Source organism: Nerophis lumbriciformis, linkage group LG38 (genome assembly GCF_033978685.3).
Source record: "Nerophis lumbriciformis linkage group LG38, RoL_Nlum_v2.1, whole genome shotgun sequence".
NCBI classification, from domain to species: domain Eukaryota; kingdom Metazoa; phylum Chordata; class Actinopteri; order Syngnathiformes; family Syngnathidae; genus Nerophis; species Nerophis lumbriciformis.
The window spans coordinates 13,554,353-13,582,272 of NC_084585.2; the positions used below are offsets into that span (position 1 = coordinate 13,554,353).

General features: G+C 38.8%; 2 protein-coding genes and 1 pseudogene across 2 annotated transcripts in view; 2 read left to right on the plus strand and 1 right to left on the minus strand.

Annotated features, from left to right (window-relative positions):
• rbpjl (recombination signal binding protein for immunoglobulin kappa J region-like) overlaps window positions 1–23,636 on the minus strand; it is an 87,064-nt gene extending 63,428 nt beyond the window's left edge. Inside the window, exon 1 of the mRNA XM_061932877.1 lies at window positions 23,575–23,636. The gene's annotated coding sequence lies outside the window, so the exon portion shown is untranslated. The remainder of the gene's footprint in view (window positions 1–23,574) is intronic.
• LOC133578116 (odorant receptor 131-2-like) lies at window positions 4,052–4,830 on the plus strand (annotated as a pseudogene).
• On the plus strand, window positions 15,687–16,791 carry LOC133578117 (odorant receptor 131-2-like). The gene is made up of 2 exons (XM_061932295.1): window positions 15,687–15,842; window positions 15,942–16,791. Exons 1-2 carry the CDS (start codon window positions 15,687–15,689, stop codon window positions 16,701–16,703), a joined length of 918 nt encoding a protein of 305 aa, XP_061788279.1. The 3' UTR covers window positions 16,704–16,791.
• Window positions 23,637–27,920: the final 4,284 nt, after the last annotated feature.

The window sequence follows — 27,920 nt, forward strand, 5'->3', positions numbered from 1 at the left end:
GAGCATGTTGTTAGAAGGGATGAAAAGTGGACGTGACGTCAGCTCGTAGGGGACGTTAAAAGCAGTGCCTGTAAGGCACGCCCCCAAGACTGTGGAATACGAGATATAATGACTGATGAACACCTTCGTTCGATAATGAGGGATGCCTCAGCTCAAAGCCTGAGCATTAGTGAACTAGCATCCAAGAAAAGATGCCAGGTATCTGGTTTGGGTACATCAGATTAGATCAGTGTGTTGCAAACTGAGCCGTTTAAAATCCTGAATGGTTGGTTTATTCATTATTTTATTTTCAAATTTATTAGCCTGTGGAAAAAGTTAATGTTGATATTTACCTCAGAAGGCTGCAAATAGAAAAGAGGCATTCAAATTTTATTCAAATTGTATTTGATATGCCATTGATATTTTCAATTATTATTATTATTATTTGAAACTGGATTTTGCATGTCACTATAAAGTTATATAAGCCTTGCTTGTTCAATATTTAATGCAAAACTTGTTTGGGTCCCTATTAAAAAGGTTAATTTGTTCAACCTTGGCCCGCGGCTTTGTTCAGTTTTAAATTTTGGCCCACTCTGTATTTGAGTTTGACACCCCTGCTCTAACTAAAAGGGAGTCATTCTATTCCACCTGTAAAGCTCTCTAAAAAACTCCCAAAAACTTCCATTGTCGTTTTATATACATGCTGCTCAGTATATATGTAATGTAGTAGGGTTGTACGGTATACCCGTATTAGTATAGTACCGCGATACTAATGAATCATATTCGGTACTATACCGCCTCTAAAAAGTACCGGTCGCCTAGCCCCTAGTCATCGTCAAGTCGTGTCACTGCTGGTTTACGAGCAGAGGAGCATGTTCGGCTGCGCACAATCACTGAGTACTTACAAGCAGACACAGTGTGTAGACCAGTGGTTCTTAACCTGGGTTTGATCGAACCCTAGGGGTTCGGTCAGTCGGCCTCAGGGGTTCGGCGGAGGTCAAGACACACACGACTCATCGTGTAAATAAAAACTTCTCCCTATCGGCGTATTAAGGATACGGCAACAGCAGAAGTCACACTGATTTGCAGGTGTGTTGTGAGTTTATGCACTGTGTTGGTTTTGTTCTTTGAACAAGGTGATGTTCATGCACGGTTCATTTTGTGCACCAGTATTAAAAACATGGTAACACTTTAGTATGGGGAACATATTCACCATTAATTAGTTGCTTATTAACATGCAAATTAGTAGCATACCGAATTTCCTTGAATTGCTGCCGGGGCGGTAATTAATTTAAAACCTCTTCTCACTCCGGCGCTTACCAAAGGCATGCGGTAAATTTAGGCCTGCGCTTATAAATTTGAGTGTGATATAAGGATACCATCATGAAAAGCACATTTAATAAAAAAAACATTATTATGGTCTTACCTTTACTTATAAATGAAGTCCATGCGCAGTTCCTTCTGAACAAAAGCATCGATAACTTGTTTATAGAAGTCTTCCTTATCTTTCTTCAGTTTTAAAAGTCTCTCTGTCTCGATGGAGATATTCCTTTAATTATTACCTCCTGCTTCGATTGAAAGTCCAGTTTAGAAAACTGTTTCATTTTAGATATGTAATCCTCCATGGTAAAAGTGAAAACGAGAGGAAAAAATAAACGATCGCTGCTAACTGTTGCTGCTTGTTGTCACTTCTTCTGCAGCCGAGTAGTCGCAAGAAGGATCACTAGCGCCCTCTACCACCAGGAGGCGAGAGTCATTTAATGACTCATATTTGACACACGCAGCTACGGTATATTAATAAAACATAGTTGCTTACTGTTCTTTTTAGCATATTCAATAGCTTGGACCTTAAATCCTACTGAATAGCTCTTAATCTTCCCTTTATGCAATTTGAAATTATTGAAATCAGCGTCCTCCATTTTGAATATGATGACAGGTGAAGTGTCACTCGTGACGTGACGAGTTTGACCCGGCGGAAATTCTAGACATGCGCTAATAAAAATAATATTTTGCGAAACGAGTTTGACCCGGCGGTAATTCTAGGCCGACGCATACTATATACCCGGCGGCAATACAAGGAAATACGGTATATGCTCTTAACTAGTCATTATCAAGTACTTATTAATGCCTTATTTGGCATGGCCTCATTATAACCCTAACCCTCTAACCCTAACCAAATAACTCTAAATTAAGTCTTTGTTACTTAGAATATGTTCCCCATACTAAAGTGTTACTAAAAACATATAACTTTGTCTTGAATTTGAAAAAAAACAACATTTTATTTTTCACTAAAGAAGTGTTCGATGAATGCGCATATGAAACTGGGGTTCGGTACCTCCAACAATGTTAAGAACCACTGGTGTGGACAGAAAAGGGAGAACGGACGCATTTTGGCCTAAAAAAAATAACGATAAAGGGAAAGTTATAACACTGAAACGCCTTCAAGAAGAGGTGCTTTAAGACATGGCTAGCTAGCTAGCGGCTAAAGTCCAGTCTGCAATGTTTGAGCTACTTCTAAATCACTAATCCTGGTCTCTATGGCGACAAATGAAGTGAGTTTCTTACAAGTATCATCCCTGCAATAGCTAAACATGTTTCATTACATACCGTATCTCACCCGCGTCACCGCAAATGATGCCGATCATGAATGTAAACAAATGCCATGGGTGGATCTACATCTAACATCCACTGTAATGATACCAAGTACATATCTAATCGATACTACTATGATTACATCGATATTTTTTAGTATCACAAAATCTATTTTCGTTTTTTTTTAAATTTATATTATGTTTATAAACTCAGGAAATATGTCCCTGGACACATGAGGACTTTGAATATGACCAATGTATGATCCTGTAACGACTTGGTATCGGATCGATACCTAAATTTGTTGTATCATCCAAAACTAATGTAAAGTATCAAACAACAGGAGAATAAGTGATTATTACATTTTAACAGAAGTGTAGATAGAACATGTTAAAAGAGAAAGTAAGCAGATATTAACAGTAAATGAACAAGTAGATTAATAATTCATTTTCTACCACTTATCCTTCATAATTTTGACAAAATAACAGAATGATAAATGACACAATATGTTACTGCATACATCAGCAGAATAATTAGGAGCCTTTGTTTGTTTACTTACTAAAAAACAAGTTGTCTTGTATGTTCACTATTTTATTTAAGGACAAACTTGCAATAAGAAACATATGTTTAATTTACTGTAAGATTTTTTTCTTAAAATAAAGCCAACAATGCAATTCTTTGTGGTCCCCTTTATTTAAAAAGTACCGAAAAATATTGAAATACATTTTGGTACCGGTACCAAAATATTGGTATCGGGACAACACTATAATGTAGTAATAGATACATTCATAATAACATGTAATATTTAGTATTTTGCGCAAGGAAAATAGAGCGCGGTGGTTAAGTGTCTTCCCCAGGACACAACAGCAGTGACTAGGATGGCGGAAACAGGAATCCAACCTGGAACCCTCAAGTTGCTGGCACGGCCGCTCTATCTTTACCACAGGTAACAATAATTATTACCAAGCTGGCAGCCCAGCAGCCAGCACTACTCTTGAAGTTGTCGGGGAGTGAGGTTTACCAACGTACATCTGGTGCAGTCGCACTCGCTGCCCCCTGTTACCTGTGTTCAGTTAAAAAAAAAAAAACAATGATGTATGCACTTCATGTTCTTTCTGAGGTTCAATTGTGTCTTTATTACAAAAGCTTTTTTCTTTACACTGAATTTATGTACAGTAACTGAAATTTTTGCGTTTGAATTTTGTGACCAGAATTTTTTTGCATCAATTTCTTTAAAAAAAAAAAAATTGTTAGCAAAATGCATGTGGTTTTTTTGGGGGGGTTTTGTGTTTTTCCATAAAGAAATACAATCATGTGTGCTTACGGACTGTATCCCTGCTGACTGTATTGATCTACATTGATATATAATGTATATATTGTGTTTTTTATGTTGATTTAACTAAAAAAAAATAAGAAAATTTTTTTTAAAGTTGTTTTTTTTAAAAAAATTTTTCATTTCTTGTGCGGCCCGGTACCAATCGGTCCGGTGATTGGGGGACCACTGTTCTACACCAACCCTCGCTACATCCTCTTCTTCCACCTGGTGCTGAACAACGTGATCCAACTGAACTTGACCCTGGTGCTCTTCTTTGTCAGCTACATCGTCTACACAATCAACATGTCTGTGTGTGCCACTTTGATCCTACTGGCGCTCTTCACCGCCGAGAACATGCCGCTCAATCTGGCGTGCATGGCGGCCGAGTGCTACATCGCCGTGTGCCTGCCGCTGCACCGTCAACAGAACTCTCATCACTATCGTTCTGATCTGGACCACCAGCTTGATCTTGGTTCTGCCTGACCTCTTCATCACTTTAGCCACCGAGCCGCTCGACTTCTTCTCTTCTAGAGTGTTCTGTTTGCGAGAAACTGCCTTCCCTAATCCTCTAATACCCAGAAAGCAGGACAGCATCTATGTTGTGTACCTGATCCTGGTCTGGTTTGTTCTCTTTTACACATACTTTATGATTCTCTGCACCGCCCAAAAGGCCAACAAGGACGGCGAGAAGGCCCGGATGACCATCCTGCTACACAGCGTCCAGGTTCTCCTGTGCATGACCACGTATGCCGCGCCGCTGCTCAAAACCACTTTAAAAAAACTTGTTCCCCAAGAACCACAGAGACACTCTCTTTGCTTGCTACATCATCGTACAGATTCTACCTCGTGCCATCAATCCTGTCATCTATAGCGTTCGAGACAAATGGTTGAGTAAGTCCTTCATGTACGAAGTGAGCTGCAAGAGCGTTGGGCGCCCGAACCTTTGACTCATCACGTTCATTGGCTCATTTCCTCTTTTTGACTCAACTCAATTGTTTTTAAACTACAATCCGTTTAGAAGAAAGGTTTAATGGCCAAATCTTAGCTTACTTACTCACTGTAAAACACAGAGTATATAGATAGCATTACAGCTAACAGTGAAAAAGTAGTACCTTAATAGAAAACTAATTTTACTACTTACTGTATGGTGAACCTTGTTGCTGACACCCATGTCAACAATGTAAATTAGTAAAGGGATTCTTAACTTTTTTGACCTTGAGGCCCAACCTTTCCACGAAAGAGGGGCCTAGGCCCACTCAAATATTAACACTGAATTAGTAATCATACTCTTGATTTTTATTGTGTTCAATAATTATATCTAACCTTCTTTTAGTTGCCAAACCTATCAAATAATATAAAACTATCGCCATGTGTACATGGACAACATTTACAAACCCCGTTTCCATATGAGTTGGGAAATTGTGTTAGATGTAAATATAAATGGAATACAATGATTTGCAAATCATTTTCAACCCATATTCAGTTGAATATGCTACAAAGACAACATATTTGATGTTCGAACTGATAAACTTTTTTTTTTTTTGCAAATAATCATTAACTTTAGAATTTGAAGCCAGCAACACGGGACAAAGAAGTTGGGAAAGGTGGCAATAAATACTGATAATGTTGAGGAATGCTCATCAAACACTGATTTGGAACATCCCACAGGTGAACAGGCTAATTAGGAACAGGTGGGTGCCATGATTGGGTATAAAAACAGCTTCCCAAAAAATGCTCAGTCTTTCACAAGAAAGGATGGGGCGAGGTACACCCCTTTGTCCACAACTGTGTGAGCAAATAGTCAAACAGTTTAAGAACAACGTTTCTCAAAGTGCAATTGCAAGAAATTTAGGGATTTCAACATCTACGGTCCATAACATCATCAAAAGGTTCAGAGAATCTGGAGAAATCACTCTACGTAAGCGGCATGGCCGGAAACCAACATTGAATGACCGTGACCTTCGACGGCACCGTATCAAAAACCGACATCAATCTCTAAAGGATATCACCACATGGGCTCAGGAACACTTCAGAAAACCACTGTCACTAAATACAGTTTGTCGCTACATCTGTAAGTGCAAGTTAAAGCTCTCCTATGCAAAGCGAAAGCCATTTATCAACAACATCCAGAAACGCCGCCGGATTCTCAGGGCCTGAGAGCATCTAAGATGGACTCATGCAAAGTGGAAAAGTGTTCTGTGGTCTGACGAGTCCACATTTCAAATTGTTTTTGGAAATATTCGACAATGTGTCATCCGGACCAAAGGGGAAGCGAACCATCGCAAAGCTGTTATCGACGCAAAGTTCAAAAGCCAGTGATGGTATGGGGGTGCATTAATGCCCAAGGCATGGGTAACTTACACATCTGTGAAGGCACCATTAATGCTGAAAGGTACATACAGGTTTTGGAACAACATATGCTGGCATCTAAGCGCCGTCTTTTTCATGGACGCCCCTGCTTATTTCAGCAAGACAATGCCAAGCCACATTCAGCACGTGTTACAACAGCGTGGCTTCGTAAAAAAAGAGTGCGGGTACATTCCTGGCCCGCCTGCAGTCTAGACCTGTCTCCCATCGAAAATGTGTGGCGCATTATGAAGCGTAAAATACGACAGCGGACCCTGGACTGTTGAACGACTGAAGCTCTACATAAAACAAGAATGGGAAAGAATTCCACTTTCAAAGCTTCAACAATTAGTTTCCTCAGTTCCCAATCGTTTATTGAGTGTTGTTAAAAGAAAAGGTGATGTAACACAGTGGTGAACATCCCCTTTCCCAACTACTTTGGCACGTGTTGCAGCCATGAAATTCCAAGTTAATTATTATTTGCAAAAAAAAATAAAGTTTATGAGTTTGAACATCAAATATCTTGTCTTTGTAGTGCATTCAATTGAATATGGATTGAAAGGGATTTGCAAATCATTGTATTCCGTTTATATTTACATCTAACACAATTCCCCAACTCATATGGAAACGGGGTTTGTATTTAATCTGATCATCATTCGGATTAGAATGTTCCTCCAACCCCCCGGGGGGTTGTGCGGGGGGCGTTGTTTGCTGGTAGCGGGGGTGTATATTGTAGCCCGGAAGAGTTAGAGCTGCAAGGAATTCTGGGTATTTGCTCTGGTGTGTTTATGTTGTGTTAAGGTGCGGATGTTCTCCCGAAATGTGTTTGTCATTCTTGTTTGGCGTGGGTTCACAGTGTGGCAAATATTTGTAACAGTGTTAAAGTTGTTTATACGGCCACCCTCAGTGTGACCTGTATGGCTGTTGATCAAGTATGTCTTGCAGTCACTTACGTGTATCTAAAGAAGCCGCATACAACATGTGACTGTGCCGGCACGCTGTTAGAATGGTGAAAAAACGGATGCTAAAGGCAGTGCCATCACGGCACGCCCTCAATATTGTTGCCCGGGTGAAAATCGGCAGAATTGATGCCCTGGGAGATTTTCGGGAGGGGCACTGAAATTCAGGAGTCTCCCGGAAAGATCGGGAGGGTTGGTAAGTATAGTATTTCCTGACAGCGCTCTTATTTTGGTACATTTTCCTGCACGTCTCCCTGAGCGCTTGTTTCCCTCACCTGTACCTGATTGGCAGTCTGGCACACCTGTCAGCCTCCAGTCAGGGCTGGAGTATTGATAGCTGGAGTATAAAAACACGCACACATTCACACACTACTACTGCGAAGGAATAATGAACAACAATTCAATGAATGAGGTGACAAGCTTGCAATCCTACAATATCATGTTTGTGGACAATGAGACTACAGCCTTCAAAGCACATCTTTTTATTAACCACATCTAACACAATCCAGTGAAAAGATTCAACAGCGCTTGCATCACTGCAGTCATCTGCCAAGGAGAAGCCAGAGCTCGAGAACACTCTTATGTTGTTAAAGTCTATGATTGGGAATACTTGGCCTTCGCGGTGAAATACGTGAAAAGACAAAGTGGATAATACGAAAGCTGTGTGCGTTCAGTCGAGATGACGAACAGGGCTACGAGTTCAAACTATCAATGCCAATAACGTACATTTATTTACTGACATTTTTTTTTTATATAATTCATCATGTTCAAATTACTTTTGCACTTTCCTAAAAAGAAACACTGTAAACCAGGCTTGTCCAAAGCCATTTTTCCTCCACAACTTATTTTTTTTAGATCATTAATGTTTAATGAATTCATTACTAATGACATACTGTATATAATTAGATTTTCACTCATTTGCTTTGTCACTCATAACATGTAGCATGCATCTTCACATACATTGGAATACTTTTAGCGTCCAAAATGCACAAAACGTTTTAAATTCAATTTTTTTGGACTCGAGAATGTTTTTTAATGAAGAATTACCTGCAAGCGGTTTACCCTTTTAATCATTAAAGCTGTTCACACAATAGTTAAGCAGTTTTACATTTAATAAAGCGAACTGTGACCTTAAAAGCAAGGTATGTACTCAATCAAAAATATGATGTTCAGTAATAGTAATAATAATTATCAATCATTTAATGTATTTTGTTAAGTAGGTGACGCTCACTTTTCAAAGTTGACCTATTTAACTCCCTACATGGATGCAATCATGTGACGCACACACATGCACACACGCAGCATAAAAGGTGGCCTCTCAGCTGATGGACGTCATAAGAGGAGAGCGAGACTCAGGTGAGTTGAACGCCTTCACTTTTTTATCGTCTTCACTAGACATTTAGTCTCCTTCGAGCCGGGGTCTCCAACTTCCATCATAGGAGAGCCACTTAGACAGAAACCAAGGAGAGGTGAGCTATTTGTGTTGTATTAGTATGACTGGTAACATTTCAATTGTGCTTGATTCACCAAGAAGATCTCCACTGTGATTATTGTATTTATGATATTTTGTGTTGCGGTAAAATAGAAACATTATTTCGAAATTGATCAGTTTTACTCAAAGTTGGAGCAAATATTTTGGATGTTGAGACCTCTGCTCTAGATGGTATGAAGATGGAGCACTGATGTTCTTCTCTTCTCTTCCTGACTGACATTGAGACCTGCTGCCTCTGCTGTGTTGTGACACACTTGCTATTAATTGTAAATGTAGGACATACACATTTATATGCAGTAACTATTTAGTATTTTCTTTGTTTGTCTTGTTCAATTTTACTGTGCTTGCTTTTGATGGACATTTTACCTTCCTGAATTTGTTTGCCTTTTGCCTCCTGCATGTCTGCTGTGTGACTCACAAGCTAACGTAGTAAAAGGCGTCTAACACCACTTACGGATTTAAGTGAGGCTGCAGTTATCGATTATTTTGGTAATCGTGGAATCTATCGATTAATTTGTTTAAATAATAGCGTAATTGAATACTGCCTCAAAGCTTCTTTTAGGGAAAATAGTTTAAATAAACAAGGATTATTTGAATAACCTTTTTTCTTTTAAATGCACAGAAAATTTAAATTACACTTTAAACCCTCGTGCAAGTTTAAGATTGACTATACAAGGCACCCGCTCATAAAAGTGTCATAAGTCAGCAATACATTAACAATTGAACGCTCTATTTACTGATATAGCCTTTTTTTTTTTTTTTTGGCTCTTTGTCAAAATTATCAAGTATATATACACATATATACATATATACACACACACAATATATATATATATATATATATATATATATATATATATACACAAACATGTATGTGTGTATATCCTGTCCAACCACATGGGCAAATGATATTGTTGATCAGGATGCCCAAACCTACTGTAAAGATTTAACTGATTTGACTGTTTTTTGTTTTGTTTTTTTACAAATGGAGAATGCAAAATACGCAATATTTATAAAAATAAGTTGGAGTGTGATATTTGAGGTTGGGTAATTACAGCCTTGAATAGGTCAATAACTCATGACAACACTGATTTTGATACAGAAGACACGCAGACAAAAGATTTTTACAGTGCCTACTGAGCTAAATTGAGAGAGGAATTAGGTCTTTTGTGAACATCTGCCGTGTTATATACTTAACATGGGATCGAAAATACAAAATGTAGATGCTAACATGTTCTCCCATCTATTTCAATAAAACATCTGTTATGCAAGTCAAACATATAAAATGGTGTTAGCAGCTAAAATAGACTTTGACCTTGTTCTTGCAATTATAATAATAATAATGCAGGATTTCTTCTGGTAATGTGATGCATCATTAGTTTAGTGCTTTAGTGAAACTTCAGCTCCATTTGACAGTGCAAACATTTCACCACGAAGTCTGTCTTTTTCACTTTTAAATGAGCGCAAAACTTTGGACAACTTCTCTCGTTTTCTTTGGGTCCATTCCTCTCTTACCCCCTCGTTGACAATGTAAGCCTAGTTTAGTTTCCGAGCACTGCATACGGTCTGGATTTTATGCATTTGAATTAGTAAACTCAGTGTTCCGAATAACAGCGTTATATGATATTAAATGAGATCTCAAATAAATACAAATACCTCAGCTTTCTTTGGACATTTCTTTAGTAAACAGAAAACTATTCTAAAAAACTCAGAACAGTGGATCTTATAACAAGTAGCACAACGTCTACATCTATTCCCCACAGAGTGCACAGTGGGGCACAGCAAGCGTGTTTTGCATCAAACGTCTATTCGGGGTGCGACGGTACAGAACGGTACGGTACGGTCCGCACCTTGGTTTTTTGGGTGCAATTTTGGTTCTCAGCAAAAACTGCAGACATTTATTTAAAGTTAACAGTTACTAAACAACACTTTCAAATGGTAAACTAATTTTACAGAGAAGCAAGACTATACTGCTAAAAGAAAATAGAGTGTGAGCAAGACAAAGAAAACTGCAAAAACAGGAATATTTTGGTCAAACCTTGGTAAAGACATCAATACAGCATCAATCACAAAAGAAAGAGAGTAATCTTTGCCCAAAAGACAAATACAATATAAATAAGTGATCTCTGCTATCACAACAGTCTTTGTTTTATGTTCCTGGGATTTGTGGGTAAAAGTGTCCTATATTTTGAACATAAAACAGGCCCAGGCAGTTAAGGCAAAGCAATACAACGTAAGGCACGTAAGAAGCACTTTGACTAAAATGGTTGTTAGACAAGAAAATACTAAAATATTTATTTTGCCACAACAAGCCAAGTCATGTTTAGTATGAAGAAGTACCGTATTTTCCGCACTATAAGGCGCACCTAAAAACCACACATTTTCTCAAAAGCTGACAGTGCGCCTTATAACCCGGTGCGCTTTATATATGGATAAATATTAAGATTCATTTTCATAAAGTTTCGGTCTCGCAACTTCGGTAAACAGCCGCCATCTTTTTTCCCCGTAGAAGAAGCGCGCGATGCATGCTGGGATATGTGACGTTTCATTTCCATTTGTGTGTTTATGTAAAGACCCCAAATGGGGTCTGCATTATAAATAATGCAGACGAGGCGTGTTAACTGAGTTCTCAACGTTTACTCACAGCGTGCTCATAACCACATTCTAACTCCCAGCATACAACGCTTCTCAGGGCTACCGCGCATGCTCGTCACTATCGTTGCATGCTGGGTAGTGTAGTTGTTATATTTGCTAGCTCATAACATCACATTAAGAGACACGCTTACGCGCTTAATTCAATACTCGCCGTCATTCCGGGTGGATTGACAAAAGACCTCCAGCCGCTAGATATTGGTGTCAACAGGGCATTCGAAGCTAGACTGCTAACTGCGTGGGAACAGTGGATGACAGAAGGCGAACACACGTGACGTTCACCAAGACAGGGAGGCAGGGAGACAGCGCCAGACGACATTTTGGATCCCACATTCGCCCAACTTTTCAATTCGGACAACGAAGGAGAATAATTCGAGGGATTTATGAATGAAGAATAACTTCAGAAAGTGAGCGTTATGTTTATTTTGTGTGTTGTGACATTAACGTTCGAGCAACATTATGTTGCTATTGCTCTGCACTATTTTGAATTTTACTATGTTTGTGATTGCACATTTGCGTACATTTTGGGAGTGAACAGAGTTGTTAGAACGCTGGTTTTTAATATATTATTAAAGTTTGACTGACCTATCTGACTATTTTTTTTGACATTCCTTTAGCACAGTTAGATGCGGCTTACAACACGGGGCGGCTTATAGGTGGACAAAGTTTTGAAATATGCCGTTCATTGAAGGCGCGGCTTTTAACCCAGGGCGCCTTATGGTGCGGAAAATACGGTACACGTGACTTCTTATTGGACTACGTGTATAACCCAGCTGGTTCGACTTCTGTGCCTTTTTACAGCATTCCGCACAGGGACTCGAACCCTGGTTGTTTGTAATGAGAGGCGAGTGTGCTGACCACTGGACTAAAACACAGAGCTGGTAGCCACTGTTACACTCACCCCCCTAAACCTCACACTCCTACAGGTCACAACACCATTAAAGCGGTTCTGCATTTTGTTCTGATCTTCCCTTACTGCGAAATCACGTCAACCGATTGAGAGGTAGGTAAGTGTGCTAGCCTCTAGGCTAAAAGCCCAAGCTGGCAGCCCAGCAGCCAGCACTACTCTTGAAATTGTCGGGGAGTGAGGTTTACCAACGTACATCTGGTGCAGTCACACTAGCTGGCCCCCGTGACCTGTGTTCAGTTAAAAAACAACAACAATGATGTATGCACTTCATGTTCTTTCTGAGTCAAAGTCCTGTGGTTTTGCTGCACTGTAAAGAGGATGACTATAGAGATTAATTTATTTATTTATTACGAAAGCTTTTTTCTTTATTACGAAAGCTTTTTTTTTTTACACTGAATTTACGTGCAGTAACTGAATTTTTTACGTTTGAATTTTGTGAACAGAAGTTTTTTGCATCAATTTCATAAAAATAAAAAAATTGTTAGCAAAATGCATGTTTCAAAATTCAGTGTTTAAAATTTAAGGTTTAAAAATTCAGTATTTAAAAATTCAGTGTATGAAAATTCAGTGTAAAAAAAAATTCTATGTAAAAAATTCTGAGCTGAAAAATTCAGTGTCGCAAAATTTTGTTAGGGTTTGATCAAGGAGGTGACCCCAGGATGCAGAGACGGGAGGCGAGTTTGATTGACAAAATGTTAAACAATTTAATAAGTCCAAAAAGTGTAACAAAAAGCGATGGGGCAGAAGTGCACACCATGAATAAGCAAACAAAAGCAGGTCCCTCAGTGGTCGGCAGGGGGAAAAGGCCAGGGCGCACTGAGCTCAACAAAAGGTCCGACACAAAATCCTCTTTACCTCAGTAAGGCTAGAAAGCAAATACAAAGAGGTGAGGAATTTCAGAAATAAGGAGAGACAACATACCAGGCAGGACGAAGTCAATCAGGCACATGCACGTGGGAAGTGCAGGAGACAATAATCGGCAGGGACCAGTTGTCGGTGACGAGCTTAAATACTACTGGGTAGAGATTTGTTGCAGGTGTGCCCCGCTGGGGACTAATTGACTGAAGAAAAAACAGACACCAAAAAAGAGAAGGCAGGGAAATGACAAAACGCAACAAATTTGCTGCTTCATAAAACAAGACTCCATCCATCCATCCATTTTCTACTGTTTGTCTCGCTCTGGGTTGACTCTGTTCTGGTAAATTAAGACAGAAGCAATCCATCCTGTCTCAAAAGCAGCCAATCAGGTCTCAAGTTTGAAGTCACGTGACACGGGTCTTGCAAAACAGCATGAAAAAGGCAGTTAGGGCTACCTGGGCATAATACAACATAATTAACAATTCAATGCGGCCCGCTGGATATTTAGAAATGATTGCAGTGGTTAGAATCTGCACTTTTGAGTGACATACAGGTTACTACGGTGACCATAGGAAGTGTTGCTTCATGCAGACGAGGCACAGGACAGAGTGGGCTGGGCAGCAACCAGCCTGAGACCTCGCAAACTCGAGTGTCAGACGGAGGTAGATTTCTACAGCAAAGTTCTGCAGAAAAGTGATATATCAAATAAGTGGATGAATTTTCCATTTTTGCCTGTATTTTTGCTGTTTGTTGCATCTTTGTTGCTCTTGCTCGAAAATAAAATATGTCGCTCAAGGAGTGGTCTGGGAAGTAACGGAGCAACGTTCATATATTTTGAATATTCAGTGTTTTATTGTTCATAGTTAATATTGTAAATCCCACATCCTCTATTTTTATGTACATTCTGAGTGTTTTATTCAGTAAAAAAAGACGAAGCCGACCATCTCTAAAACGAAATAAACTTTAGATTTTTACTGAATTATATCAGAAATCAGAATCAGAAATACTTTATTAATCCCTGAGGGGGAAATTAACATTTTCAACACAATCCCATCAGCATTAATCCCAATATGACAGTCAGAATCTACATAAAAATATAGTTTGGGATTTACAATAAAACACTGAATATTGAGAATATATGAACGTTGCTCCTCTACTGCAGACCACCTCCCTGATCGACATTTTATAATCGAGCAAGAACAACAAATATGCAATGAACACGGGAATAACTAAACACCTAGGGTAAAAAAAAACATCCACATATTCGTAAAAATATCACTGTTCTGCAGAACTTTGTTCTAAAAATCTGGCTCTGTCTAACACTCGCTATCAGGCTTTTTGTGACCCACCCAATCTTCCCCACGCAGCTTCCTATGTCACTCAAAAGTGCAGATTCTAACTATTGGAATCATTTCTATAGTTAGAAAATATCCAGCGGGCTGCATTGAAATGTTGATTATGTTGTATTATGCCCAGGTAGCCCAGTTAACTGCCTTTTTTATACTGTTTTGCTAGACCTGTGTCACGTGACTTCAAACTTGACACCTCATTGGCTGGTTCTGAGACAGGATCGATTGCTTTAGTATTAATTTACCCGGAGTGAGTTTTGCTTTTTAAAACAGCAAATTTTTCGACACAGAATTTTTCAGGACATAATTTTTTCACACTTAATTTTCACACACTGGATTTTAAAACACTGGATTTTGAAACACTGAATTTTGCAAACAATTTTTTTCAATTAAATTGCCAGCATAAATTTTAGTTCCCAAAATTGAAACGCAAAAAATTCAGTTACATAAATTTAGTGTCTAAAAAACTTTCGTAATCAAAGACACAAATTAAGCTCCATAGATCACAAGGACCAGCACATCAGTGACTACATTTCCACGCACTAGATTTTTCTGATTTCTCAAATATTTGGGCTCAAAATAAGCATTCTACAACCCATGCAAACACCTCATCTGATTGTGTTTGGCTTTTTAAAAGTCAGATTTAACTCCTAGATTATGCGATTGAAAACCAGATATCACGAGTGAGTGTTCCACCAGAGGGGACTTTTTGTGCCTCTGCGTCAGTCTTAACGCACGGGATATAACCCGTAATCAAATTCCATTCAATAAAAATATAGGCAACAACTGGAAATGAAGAGGAGACTGTTTATTTGCTTCACAAATGACAAGAACAGAACAATTTGAAGTGCATCGATGGGAGATGCCAATATTACAGCGAACATCAGGTACAACAAGAACTGGGCTGTTGACTCATCCAGGTCTGCGATCTTTAACGAGCGAATTGTGAGGAGCAGCAAAGATGCCTTGTTTTGGTGTAACGTCATAAGTCAACCGGAAAAGCAATACATTTATACGCGCTAAAAAGAAATAAGCGCCCCCCAGTGTACGGGAGGCACACGGCGTATGACCAATAGTCGCATTAGAACAACTATTTGAGAAATTTTAAATTTGATTAACTTAATGCATGGAAACATAGTCATCTGTTTCATTTTGATATTCCAAAGTCCAGCAAGGATACTCTGACATTAATTACACACCACGGTCTTGTCATCACTAGTGTTCGCTCTGCGCCGACATGAACACGCAGTTCATGCTGCACAATGTGACCGTGGTTGTGGGGTACCGAGACCCGTTTATCAAAGTGGTCTTCAAAAATGTTCTAGTGTTTGTCCTTGGCCTGCTCATCAACTACATCAACATCATCTTCATGCACACCTTCTGCAAGCACCAGGTAAGACATGGTGGGACACGGTGAGATATGGCAAGACTTGGTCAGGAACTTTGAAAAGAACATACAACAAACTGTGACACAGTTCTCCTTTGTGGTCAGATGTTCTACACCAACCCTCGCTACATCCTCTTCTTCCACCTGGTGCTAAACAACGTGATCCAAGTGAACTTGACCCTGGTGCTCTTCTTTGTCAGCTACATCGTCTACACGATCAACATGTCCGTGTGTGCCACTTTGATCCTGCTGGCGCTCTTCACCACCGAGAACATGCCGCTCAATCTGGCGTGCATGGCGGCCGAGTGCTACATCGCCGTGTGCCTGCCACTGCAGCATGCCCGCCTCTGCACTGTCAACAGAACTCTCATCATTATCGTTCTGATCTGGACCAACAGCTTGATCTCGGTTCTGCCTGACCTCTTCATCACCTTAGCCACCGAGCCGCTCGACTTCTTCTCTTCCAGAGTGTTCTGTTTGCGAGAAACTGCCTTTCCTAAACCTCTATTAGCCCTGAAGCGGGACAGCATCTACGCCGTGTACCTGATCCTGGTCTGGTTTGTCCTCTTTTACACATACTTTATGATTCTCTGCACTGCCCAAAAGGCCAGCAAGGACGGCAAGAAGGCCCGGATGACCATCCTGCTACACAGCGTCCAGGTTCTCCTATGCATGACCACGTATGCCGCGCCGATGGTCAAAATCGCTATAAAGACCTTGTTCTCCCAGAACCACATCGACTCTCTCTTCGCTGGCTACATCATCGTACAGATACTACCTCGTGCCATCAATCCTGTCATCTATGGCATTCGAGACAAATGTTTGAGTAAGTACTTCATGCGCCAAGTGAGCTGCAAGAGCGTTTAGCACCCGGACCCCGGACTCCTTTCTTCCTTTTGAATTCTCAAGTGTCAACTCTATCATTTCTACACCACAACAACCAACTTGTTTAAGACAGAGCTTTAAATGGTCAAATGTTAGTTCACTTGCTTACCAATTTGAGATGAACACAGAGTATATAGATAGCATTACAGCTAACAGGGAAAAAGACAATTGGTAATGGAAAACACCTTTTGTTACTTAAGTATTTACTTACTGTACACCTATGACAGCAACGTTCATCAGTACAGGAGTTCCTAACATTTTTGACCCGAGGCACACTCAAATTTTGACACTGAATTAGTCATCTTACTGTGGATTTTAATCACATTCAATAATTTTATCGAACCTACTTACAGTTTCCAACTTGTCAAACGCTAAGAAACTATTTATTAATCACAAAGATGATTATTTATTTAACACAAACCTTAAGCTTAGGTCAGGCTGATTAGAAAAATAAGTACCGACTCTCCTTAGTACGATAGTTAGCTTGTTAGCTAGCTAGCTAAAAACAGAGCGACAGAGTTGTGGGAAAAATAGACTTTAGACTTAACCTTTGTATACAGTATTTACCTGTGTGCATCTTTCTAAACACATCATTATCACGAAATACATTTTTTGGTGGAAGCTAAATAGATTTGGTGTTGTTTTGCTTGTTTTTATTGTCCTTTGTTTATATACAATTTGATGATTGGTTTTATTTGGTTCATTGCCAGTCCTTGCTTTAATATGAACAAAAGTTTAGTAGAATATTATTTTTGCAACGGACTAATGACCAGCACAGTCACAGTATGAATAAATATTTCTGAATGAATTAGTCATATTTGTTATTAGCACATGCATAAAAATATCTCAAGCTGTACTCAAAAGCCGATGGCTAAATTAGAGCCACTGAATATGCTCAATAATCAGATGAATTGACTAATCATTAAAATAATCAATGACTTGTCGACTATCAAAGTAGTTGCAGCCCTCCTCTCCTCTGTCTTTGTCTCTGCAGGGTCTAGAGCAGTGTTTTTTAACCATGGACCCTAGATTTTAGAGGGCCTCCAAAAGATATCTGTTTTTAGCTGTGGTCTGTACGGGCTTCAGCAGTAGTGAGTTCTAATACACTCATCTACTACTTACGGCAGTAATGGCAAACAAATAGAAAAAGTCTGGAGCTGAAGTCAGAGGGAAGTCTCTTAAAAGGGAACTGCACTTTTTTTTTTTTTTTTTTGGCCACAATCATTATGAAAGGCATGACGACAAATGGATTTTTGGGACAAGCGCTTTTCGTGTCGTTCTCGCCAGTACCAGGTTCTAAATTGGCTGTCAAAGTGTCCCAACATGACATGACATTACCTACTCAGACGTCTCATGTCCAGGTGAGAGACATGATTTATGATATACAATAAACTTACAGGAAGCGAGGAAACAGCAGACCACTCGATGATGTAAACACAGGGAAACACAGAAGTGATTATGACACCGCTATAAATTGTTTGTCTGCGTTAGCGCTTATAATAACAATATCACTGATAATTAGTTAATATTCAAGTCACAACATGTAAATGGAGTATTGTTGGTGCTTTTTTGCTTATTAATAGAATGTTATAGGCGGAATAGTGGAGCTCCCAATGACTTTTATTTACGTTTATGCATTTAAAAAATCTGTCATCATGTCTTTCATAATGATTGTAAGAGAAATTCCAAAAAGAAATGCAGTTCCCCTTTCAACGCAAAAATGATGACTGAAGTGCTGAAGCTGTATTTTCATTTGCCCTTTAATTCTATCGTTTATTTAAAAAGCACATATTTTTTCATCAGTTTTTGAGTCCCTTCTTTTGCAGTAGATTTGATTAGTCTTTATTTTTGTAATCAGTTTGACCTAAGCCTTGATAAAACCTAGTAAGTAGGTTAGATATAATTATTGAATACGATTAAAATCAAGAGTAAGATTATTAATTCAGCGTTTATATTTAGTGAAAAAGTTGGGCACCGAGATCTCTCACACACTGTCAATGCAGCCAATGGGAGCAGTCCATTCGCTTCGAAATCACTTTAAAAATGCATCCAAAAACCGCCAACAATACTTAATTTACATTCGGTAACCGGTATAATAACCAAGCTGTAGCGACATTGTAAGAGTGAACACTGAGGAACTCTTTTTCTAGCGTAGTAACAGATCGTCTTGCGACGGCATGCTACTGGCATTAGCCGTTTTGCATCAGCAGCTGAATCGCTTTTGGATTTGTAATGCACAACACAATGCGATAGGACACCTGTAGATCATTTGGTAAAATTACTGTTTTGTTGTTGTAGTTTTCGAATACACCACCAGGATGTGCCCAATAGGGAATCAGTTGTTACCACTCTCTCATGCAGTGCGTATGTACAATTGCTGTCCTCCTGAAGTATTAATTAAAGCCAAGTTCTTCATACAGCTCGGCATGGTTCTTCCTACGGGTAACTACAAACAACAACATGGTGTCAGAGTAGTGGACAAAGTTCTCGCCTGTGAGTACTTTTTGTACTAAAATTTGCCGCCGGAGATTTTTTTTTCCTGCCGTGCGGTGGACACGCCAATCCCAAATGGCGGAGGGGTTTCGTTGTCCCGACCCAGTCGTCTTCAACGACAATGTCACGGAGAACTGGCGCATTTTTGAGCAAGAATATGATATTTTCATTGCTGTTGCTCACTCGGACAAACCCGCGACATACATCCTACTAAACCTTGCTGGTCCCGAAGCGATCGAGAGGGAGCGCTCGTTTGTGTACGCGGCAGAGGCTCAGAGAAATGTGCAATCCGCAAACGAACAAAAAAATTGGAAAAGCACAAGTTCCATTCGAGAATTCAAAAGCATGGGGAGAGCATGGATTTATTCATAAGTGATTTGAAGATTAAAGCTAAAACATGTCAATTTGGAGATCTAACTGGCGAACACATACTGTATGTGACAAAATTGCGTGTGGCATCACAAACGACTCTCTGAGAAAGACATTACTGAGGGACAGTGAATTGACTCTTGCCAAGGCAATCTCAATCTGCCGTATACACGAAATGACAGAGGAAAATGTGAAGACATTGGCTACACAAGCTACCAATGTTGATGAGATTAAACCCACACAATACAAGCAATCTAAAGGCAAATTCCAGAAAATTGCCCAGACTATCACAAAGTGTAACAATTGTAAAGGGAGTCACACAGCAAAAAGGGGAAAGTGTCCAGAGTTTGGACAACAATGTCACAACTGCAAGAAACAAAATCATTACAAAAAATGCTGTAAGTCAAGTGAGCCAGTCCAAGTTTACCACAAACAAGCGCTATGGACACTCTGTGCATGATGTGACAATGGATCAACACAGCCAAAGTGAAAATGACACATTCTCTAACTCTTCCGGGACGCTACAAGGTGTGTGTGTGTGTGGGGGGGGGGGGGAGGGGGGTTTAGCGGGGGTGTATATTGTAGCGTCCCGGAAGAGTTAGTGCTGCAAAGGGTTCTGGGTATTTGTTCTGTTGTGTTTATGTTGTGTTACTGTGCGGATGTTCTCCCAAAATGTGTTTGTCATTCTTGTTTGGTGTTGATTCACAGTGTGGCGTATATTTCTAACAATGTTAAAGTTGCTTATACGGCCACTCTCAGTGTAAACTGTATCGCTGTTGATGAAGTATGCTTTGCATTTACGTGTGTGTGCGCACAGAAGCCGCTCATATCTTGTGACTGGGCGAGCATGTTGTTAGAAGGGATGAAAAGCGCACGTGACGTCAGCTCGTAGGGGACGTTAAAAGCAGTGCCTGTAAGGCACGCCCCCAAGACTGTGGAATACGAGATATAATGACTGATGAACACCTTTGTTCGATAATGAGGGATGCCTCAGCTCAAAGCCTGAGCATTAGTGAACTAGCATCCAAGAAAAGATGCCAGGTATCTGGTTTGGGCACATCAGATTAGATCAGTGTGTTGCAAACTGAGCCGTTTAAAGTCCTGAATGGTTGGTTTATTCATTATTTTATTTTCAAATGTATTAGCCTGTGGAAAAAGTTAATGTTGATATTTACCTCAGAAGGCTGCAAATAGAAAAGAGGCATTCAAATTTTATTTAAATTGTATTTGATATGCCATTGATATTTTCAATTATTATTATTATTATTTGAAACTGGATTTTGCATGTCACTATAAAGTTATATAAGCCTTGCTTGTTCAATATTTAATGCAAAACTTGTTTGGGTCCCTATTAAAAAGGTTAATTTGTTCAACCTTGGCCCGCGGCTTTGTTCAGTTTTAAATTTTGGCCCACTCTGTATTTGAGTTTGACACCCCTGCTCTAACTAAAAGGGAGTCATTCTATTCCACCTGTAAAGCTCTCTAAAAAACTCCCAAAAACTTCCATTGTCGTTTTATATACATGCTGCTCAGTATATATGTGTCACGACTTGGTCCGGGGTGTTTGCTTTTCCAGGATGCAACGGAAAGTTGGCTCGTGCGAGACGGGAATGGAGGTACATGATTTATTTAATATATCAAAAAAGGAATAAATGAAAGCGCGCACAGTGGCGGAGAATAAACTATGAAAAAACAAAAAGACTATAAACATGGAACCAAAACTTACTGTGACAAGGGACATGAAGCAGGATCATAGAGGAATGGACAGAGCATAAATGTGGTGCGGTATGGGGTGCGAGGTCGTCAGAAAAACAAACTGAAAAACACTGAACTTAAATACTACAGACATGATTAACGAAAACAGGTGCGTGACTCAAGACGTGAAACAGGTGCGTGACGTGACAGGTGAAAACTAATGGTTGCTATGGTGACCAGACAAGGGAGTGAAAAGACGGAAACTAAACAAAACATGACTTAAAACAAAACATGATAATACAGACATGACAATATGTAATGTAGTAGGGTTGTACGGTATACCCGTATTAGTATAGTACCGCGATACTAATGAATCATATTCGGTACTATACAGCCTCTAAAAAGTACCGGTCGCCTAGCCCCTAGTCATCGTCAAGTCGTGTCACTGCTGGTTTACGAGCAGAGGAGCATGTTCGGCTGCGCACAATCACTGAGTACTTACAAGCAGACACAGTGTGTAGACCAGTGGTTCTTAACCTGGGTTCGATCGAACCCTAGGGGTTCAGTCAGTCGGCCTCAGGGGTTCGGCGGAGGTCAAGACACACACGACTCATCGTGTAAATAAAAACTTCTCCCTATCGGCGTATTAAGAATACGGCAACAGCAGAAGTCACACTGATTTGCAGGTGTGTTGTGAGTTTATGCACTGTGTTGGTTTTGTTCTTTGAACAAGGTGATGTTCATGCACAGTTCATTTTGTGCACCAGTATAAAAACATGGTAACACTTTAGTATGGGGAACATAATCACCATTGATTAGTTGCTTATTAACATGCAAATTAGTAGCATACCGTATTTCCTTGAATTGCTGCCAGGGCGGTAATTAATTTAAAACCTCTTCTCACTCCGGCGCTTACCAAAGGCATGCGGTAAATTTAGGCCTGCGCTTATGAATTTGAGTGTGATATAAGGATACCATCATGAAAAGCACATTTAAGAAAAAAAACGTTATTATGGTCTTACCTTTACTTATAAATGAAGTCCATGCGCAGCTCCTTCTGAACAAAAGCATCGATAACTTGTTTATAGAAGTCTTCCTTATCTTTCTTCAGTTTTAAAAGTCTCTCTGTCTCGATGGAGATATTCCTTTAATTATTACCTCCTGCTTCGATTGAAAGTCCAGTAAAACTGTTTTATTTTAGATATGTAATCCTCCATGTTAAAAGTGCAAGCGAGAGGAAAAAATAAACGATCGCTGCTAACTGTTGCTGCTTGTTGTCACTTCTTCTGCAGCCGAGTAGTCGCAAGAAGGATCACTAGCGCCCTCTACCACCAGGAGGCGAGAGTCATTTAATGACTCATATTTGACACACGCAGCTACGGTATATTAATAAAACATAGCTGCTTACTGTTCTTTTAAGCATATTCAATAGCTTGGACCTTAAAACCTACTGAATAGCTCTTAATCTTCCCTTTATGCGATTTGAAATTATTGAAATCAGCGTCCTCCATTTTGAAAATGGTGACAGGTGAAGTGTCACTCGTGACGTGACGAGTTTGACCCGGCGGAAATTCTAGACATGCGCTAATAAAAATAATATTTTGCGAAACGAGTTTGACTCGGCGTTAATCCTGAGCCGGCGGTAATGCTAAACATGCGCTAATTATTTTGCGAAACGAGTTTGACCCGGCGGTAATTCTAGGCCGACGCATACTATATACCCGGCGGCAATACAAGAAAATACGGTATATGCTCTTAACTAGTCATTATTAAGTACTTATTAATGCCTTATTTGGCATGGCCTCATTATAACCCTAACCCTCTAACCCTAACCCTAACCCTCACCCTAACCAAATAACTCTAAATTAAGTCTTTGTTACTTAGAATATGTTCCCCATACTAAAGTGTTACCAAAAACATATAACTTTGTCTTGAATTTGAAAAAAAAAAACATTTTATTTTTCACTAAAGAAGTGTTCGATGAATGCGCATATGAAACTGGGGTTCGGTACCTCCAACAATGTTAAGAACCACTGGTGTGGACAGAAAAGGGAGAACGGGCGCATTTTGGCCTAAAAAATAACGATAAAGGGAAAGTTATAACACTGAAACGCCTTCAAGAAGAGGTGCTTTAAGACATGGCTAGCTAGCTAGCGGCTAAAGTCCAGTCGGCAATGTTCGAGCTACTTCTAAATCACTAATCCTGGTCTCTATGGCGACAAATAAAGTGAGTTTCTTATCATCCAAGTATCATCCCTGCAAGACGAGGAATAGCTAAACATGTTTCATTACATACCGTATCTCACCCGCGTCACCGCTTATGATGCCGATCATGAATGTAAACAAATGCCATGGGTGGATCTACATCTAACATCCACTGTAATGATACCAAGTACGTATCTAGTTGATTACATCCATATGTTTTAGTATCACAAAATCTATTTTCGTTTTTTTTTTAAATTTATATTACGTTTATAAACTCAGGAAATATGTCCCTGGACACATGAGGACTTTGAATATGACCAATGTATGATCCTGTAACGACTTGGTATTGGATCGATACCTAAATTTGTGGTATCATCCAAAACTAATGTAAAGTATCAAACAACAGGAGGATAAGTGATTATTACATTTTAACATAAGTGTAGATATAATATGTTAAAAGAGAAAGTAAGCAGATATTAACAGTAAATGAACAAGTAGATTAATAATTCATTTTCTACCACTTATCCTTCATAATTTTGACAAAATAACAGAATGATAAATGACACAATATGTTACTGCATACATCAGCAGACTAATTAGGAGCCTTTGTTTGTTTACTTACTAAAAGACAAGTTGTCTTGTGTGTTCACTATTTTATTTAAGAACAAACTTGCAACAAGAAACATATGTTTAATTTACTGTAAGATTTTTTTCTTAAAATAAAGCCAACAATGCAATTCTTTGTGGTCCCCTTTATTTAGAAAAGTACCGAAAAGTATCGAAATACATTTTGGTACCGGTACCAAAATATTGGTATCGGGACAACACTATAATGTAGTAACAGATACATTCATAATAACATGTAATATTTACTATTTTGCTAAAGGAAAATAGAGCGCGGTGGTTAAGGAAAATAGCGAAGTGGTTAAGTGTCTTCCCCAGGACACAACTGCAGTGACTAGGATGGCGGAAGCGGGAATCCAACCTGGAACCCTCAAGTTGCTGGCACGGCCGCTCTACCATTTGATTGTATGTAACAATCAACATTTTGTAACATTACTCGCACTAATAAGCAGCATAAATATTGTCCAAACACGGAAGTGTTGCCTCTATTGTAACGCAGCACATGCAGTAGCTCAGTCCCCTCTGAAGTCATGTGTGCTCCGGCTGCAGGATATACAAAATATTTCAGGGATACAGAATCTCGCATGACACCAGCTGAGTCTGCAACTCGACGTGACGTCACGTGCAACCCTGGTACCGAAACATGGCACCGTTGGATTTTACGTGAATTGGTGCCTGGTAGGACCGGCGGGATTCGGTCGCTGCCAAAAAAAGTTCCTGATTCGGTGCCCATCCCTACTTTCAAGCAGAGTTAAATTAGGAGTGTGACAGTATCTGTATTTATTATCTGCACAAAACCAGGAAGTGTGCCTAAAAGTGGGGGGAAAAAACAGTGCATTACAGCAGTCATCTGCCAAGGAGAAGCCAGAGCTTGAGAACACCCTTATGTTGTTAAAGTCTATGATTGGGGATACTTGTCTTTTGGGGTGAACTATGTAAATCGACAAAGTGGATAATACGAAAGCTGTGTGCGATCAGTCGAGATGAGGAACGGGGCTACGAGCTCTAAACTATCAATGCCTCACTTCAGCCAAAAATGAACATTCATTTACAAAAAATGTATTTATAATTCATCATTTTCAAACAATTACTTTTGCACTTGTCTGCATTGTTGCACTTTGTTAAAAAGAAACACAGTAAAGAGATTTTTGGGCCACAACTTATTTTTGATTAGGCCTCGGCATGTTGTAAAGGTTCAATGAGTTCATTACTAATGACATTTTAATCAGGTTTCACTCATTTGCTTTGTCACTTATTACATGTAGCATCTATAGAGGGCCTGGGCAATTTTTTTGACTCGGGGGGGCCAAATTTAAAAAAAAAAATGTGTCTGGGGGCCGGTATATCTGATTTTTAGGAACACTAATACAAGACCTCACAATAATGTCTGATTGAAAGCTAAAAACGTTATGACAGACCACCTTAAAAAACGGAATAGAATTTTAAATTTTTTTACTGAATGAGACACACAGAATGTACATGAAAATAAAGACTGTGGGGTTTACGATATTAATTATGAACGATAAAACACTGAATATTGACAACATATGAACGTCACCCTTAATCGACATATTTTACAATCAAGCGAAACGCAACAAAAATGCAACAAAGAGCAAAATATGAACGCGAAGGGTAAAACAAAAAACACCTACAATCTGATATATCTGATATATCGCTAAGCTTTAGAACTTTGTTGTAAAAATCTCTTTCCGCGTCCGTCCCTGACACCCGCATTTCAGGCTGGCCGCTCTGGAAACACTTTGTGGAAACGCTCCCCACCCACACTGCTTGGTGCCTCATCTGAGCTGTGAATTAGATTACCATAGTAACTAATTACATTACCATAGTAACTAGTATATCATGCAAAAGCCCAGATTCCAACCATTGAAATACTTTATATACTACAAGAGTTACGATAATTTGAAAACATCACTGCACATCATAATGGCAGCTACAGTTTCCATTTCAAAGATCTTAAAAAATTATTTGGGAATGTCCGCCGGGCCAGATTGAAAAGCTTAACGGGCTGCATGTGGCCCCAGGGCCTTAATTTGATATTTATCTGCAAGCAGCTTACCCTTTCAATCATTAAAGCTGTTCACGCAAAAGCTAAGCAGTTTTACATTTAATAAAGCAAACTGTGACCTTAAAAGCAAGGTATGTACTCAATCGAGAATATGATGTTCAGTAATAGTAATAATAATTATCAATCATTTAATGACAAAGTTCACCTATTTAACTCCCTACATGGATGCCATCATGTGACGCACACACATGCACAGATGCAGCATAAAAAGTGACCTCTCCGCTGATGAACGTCATAAGAGGAGAGCGAGACTCAGGTGAGTTGGACGCCTTCACTTTTTTATCGTCTTTACTAGACGTTTAGTCTCCTTTGAGCCGGGGTCTCCAACTTCCATCATAGGAGAGCTACTTTGACAGAAACCAAGGAGAGGTGAGCTATTTGTGTTTTATTAGTATGACTGGTAACATTTCAATTGTGCTTGATTCACCAAGAAGATCTCTGAAATAGAAGCATTATGTCGAAATTGAACAGTTATACTCAAAGTTGAAGCAAATATTTTGGATGTTGAGACCTCTGCTCTAGATGGTATGAAGATGGAGCACTGATGTTCTTCTCTTCTCTTCCTGACTGACATTGAGACCTGCTGCCTCTGCTGTGTTGTGACACACTTGCTACTAATTGCAAATGTAGGACATACACATTTATATTGCAGTAACTATTTAGTATTTTCTTTGTTTGTCTTGTTCAATTTTACTGTGCTTGCTTTTGATGGACATTTTACCTTCTTGAATTTGTTTGCCTTTTGCCTCCTACATGTCTGCTGTGTGACTCACAAGCTAATGTAGTAAAAGGCGTCCAACACCACTTACGGTTTTAAGTGAGGCTGCAGTTATCGATTATTTTGGTAGTCATGGAATCTATCGATTAATTTGTTTAAATAATAGCGTAATTGAATACTGCCTGAATGCTTCTTTTAGGGAAAATAGTTTAAAAAAACAAGGATTATGAGGCTGCAGTTATCGATTATTTTGGTAGTCATGGAATCTATCGATTAATTTGTTTAAATAATAGCGTAATTGAATACTGCCTGAATGCTTCTTTTAGGGAAAATAGTTTAAATAAACAAGGATTATTCAAATTACCTTTTTTCTTTTTCCTTATAAATGCACAGAAAATTTAAATTGCACTTTAAACCCTTGTGCAAGTCTAAGATTGACTATACAAAGCACCCGCTCATAAAAGTGTCATAAGTCAGCAATACATTAACAATTGAACGCTCTATTTATTGATATAGCCTTTTTGTCAAACATATCAAGTATGCATATACTTGCATATATATATACATATATATATATATATATATATATATATATATATATATATATATATATATATATATATATATATATATATATATATATATACATACACATATATATATATATATATATATATATATACACATATATATGCATATATATATATATATATATATATATATATATATATATATATATATATATATATATATATATATATATATGCACATATATATATATATATATATACACATATATACGCATATATATATACACATATATATATATATATATATATATATATATATACACACAAACATGTATGTGTGTACATCCTGTCCAACCACATGGGCAAATGATATTGTTGATCAAGATGCCCAAACCTACTGTAGAGATTTAACTGATTTGACTGTTTTATTTTTACAAATGGAAAATGCAAAAAATGCAATATTTATAACAATAAGTTGG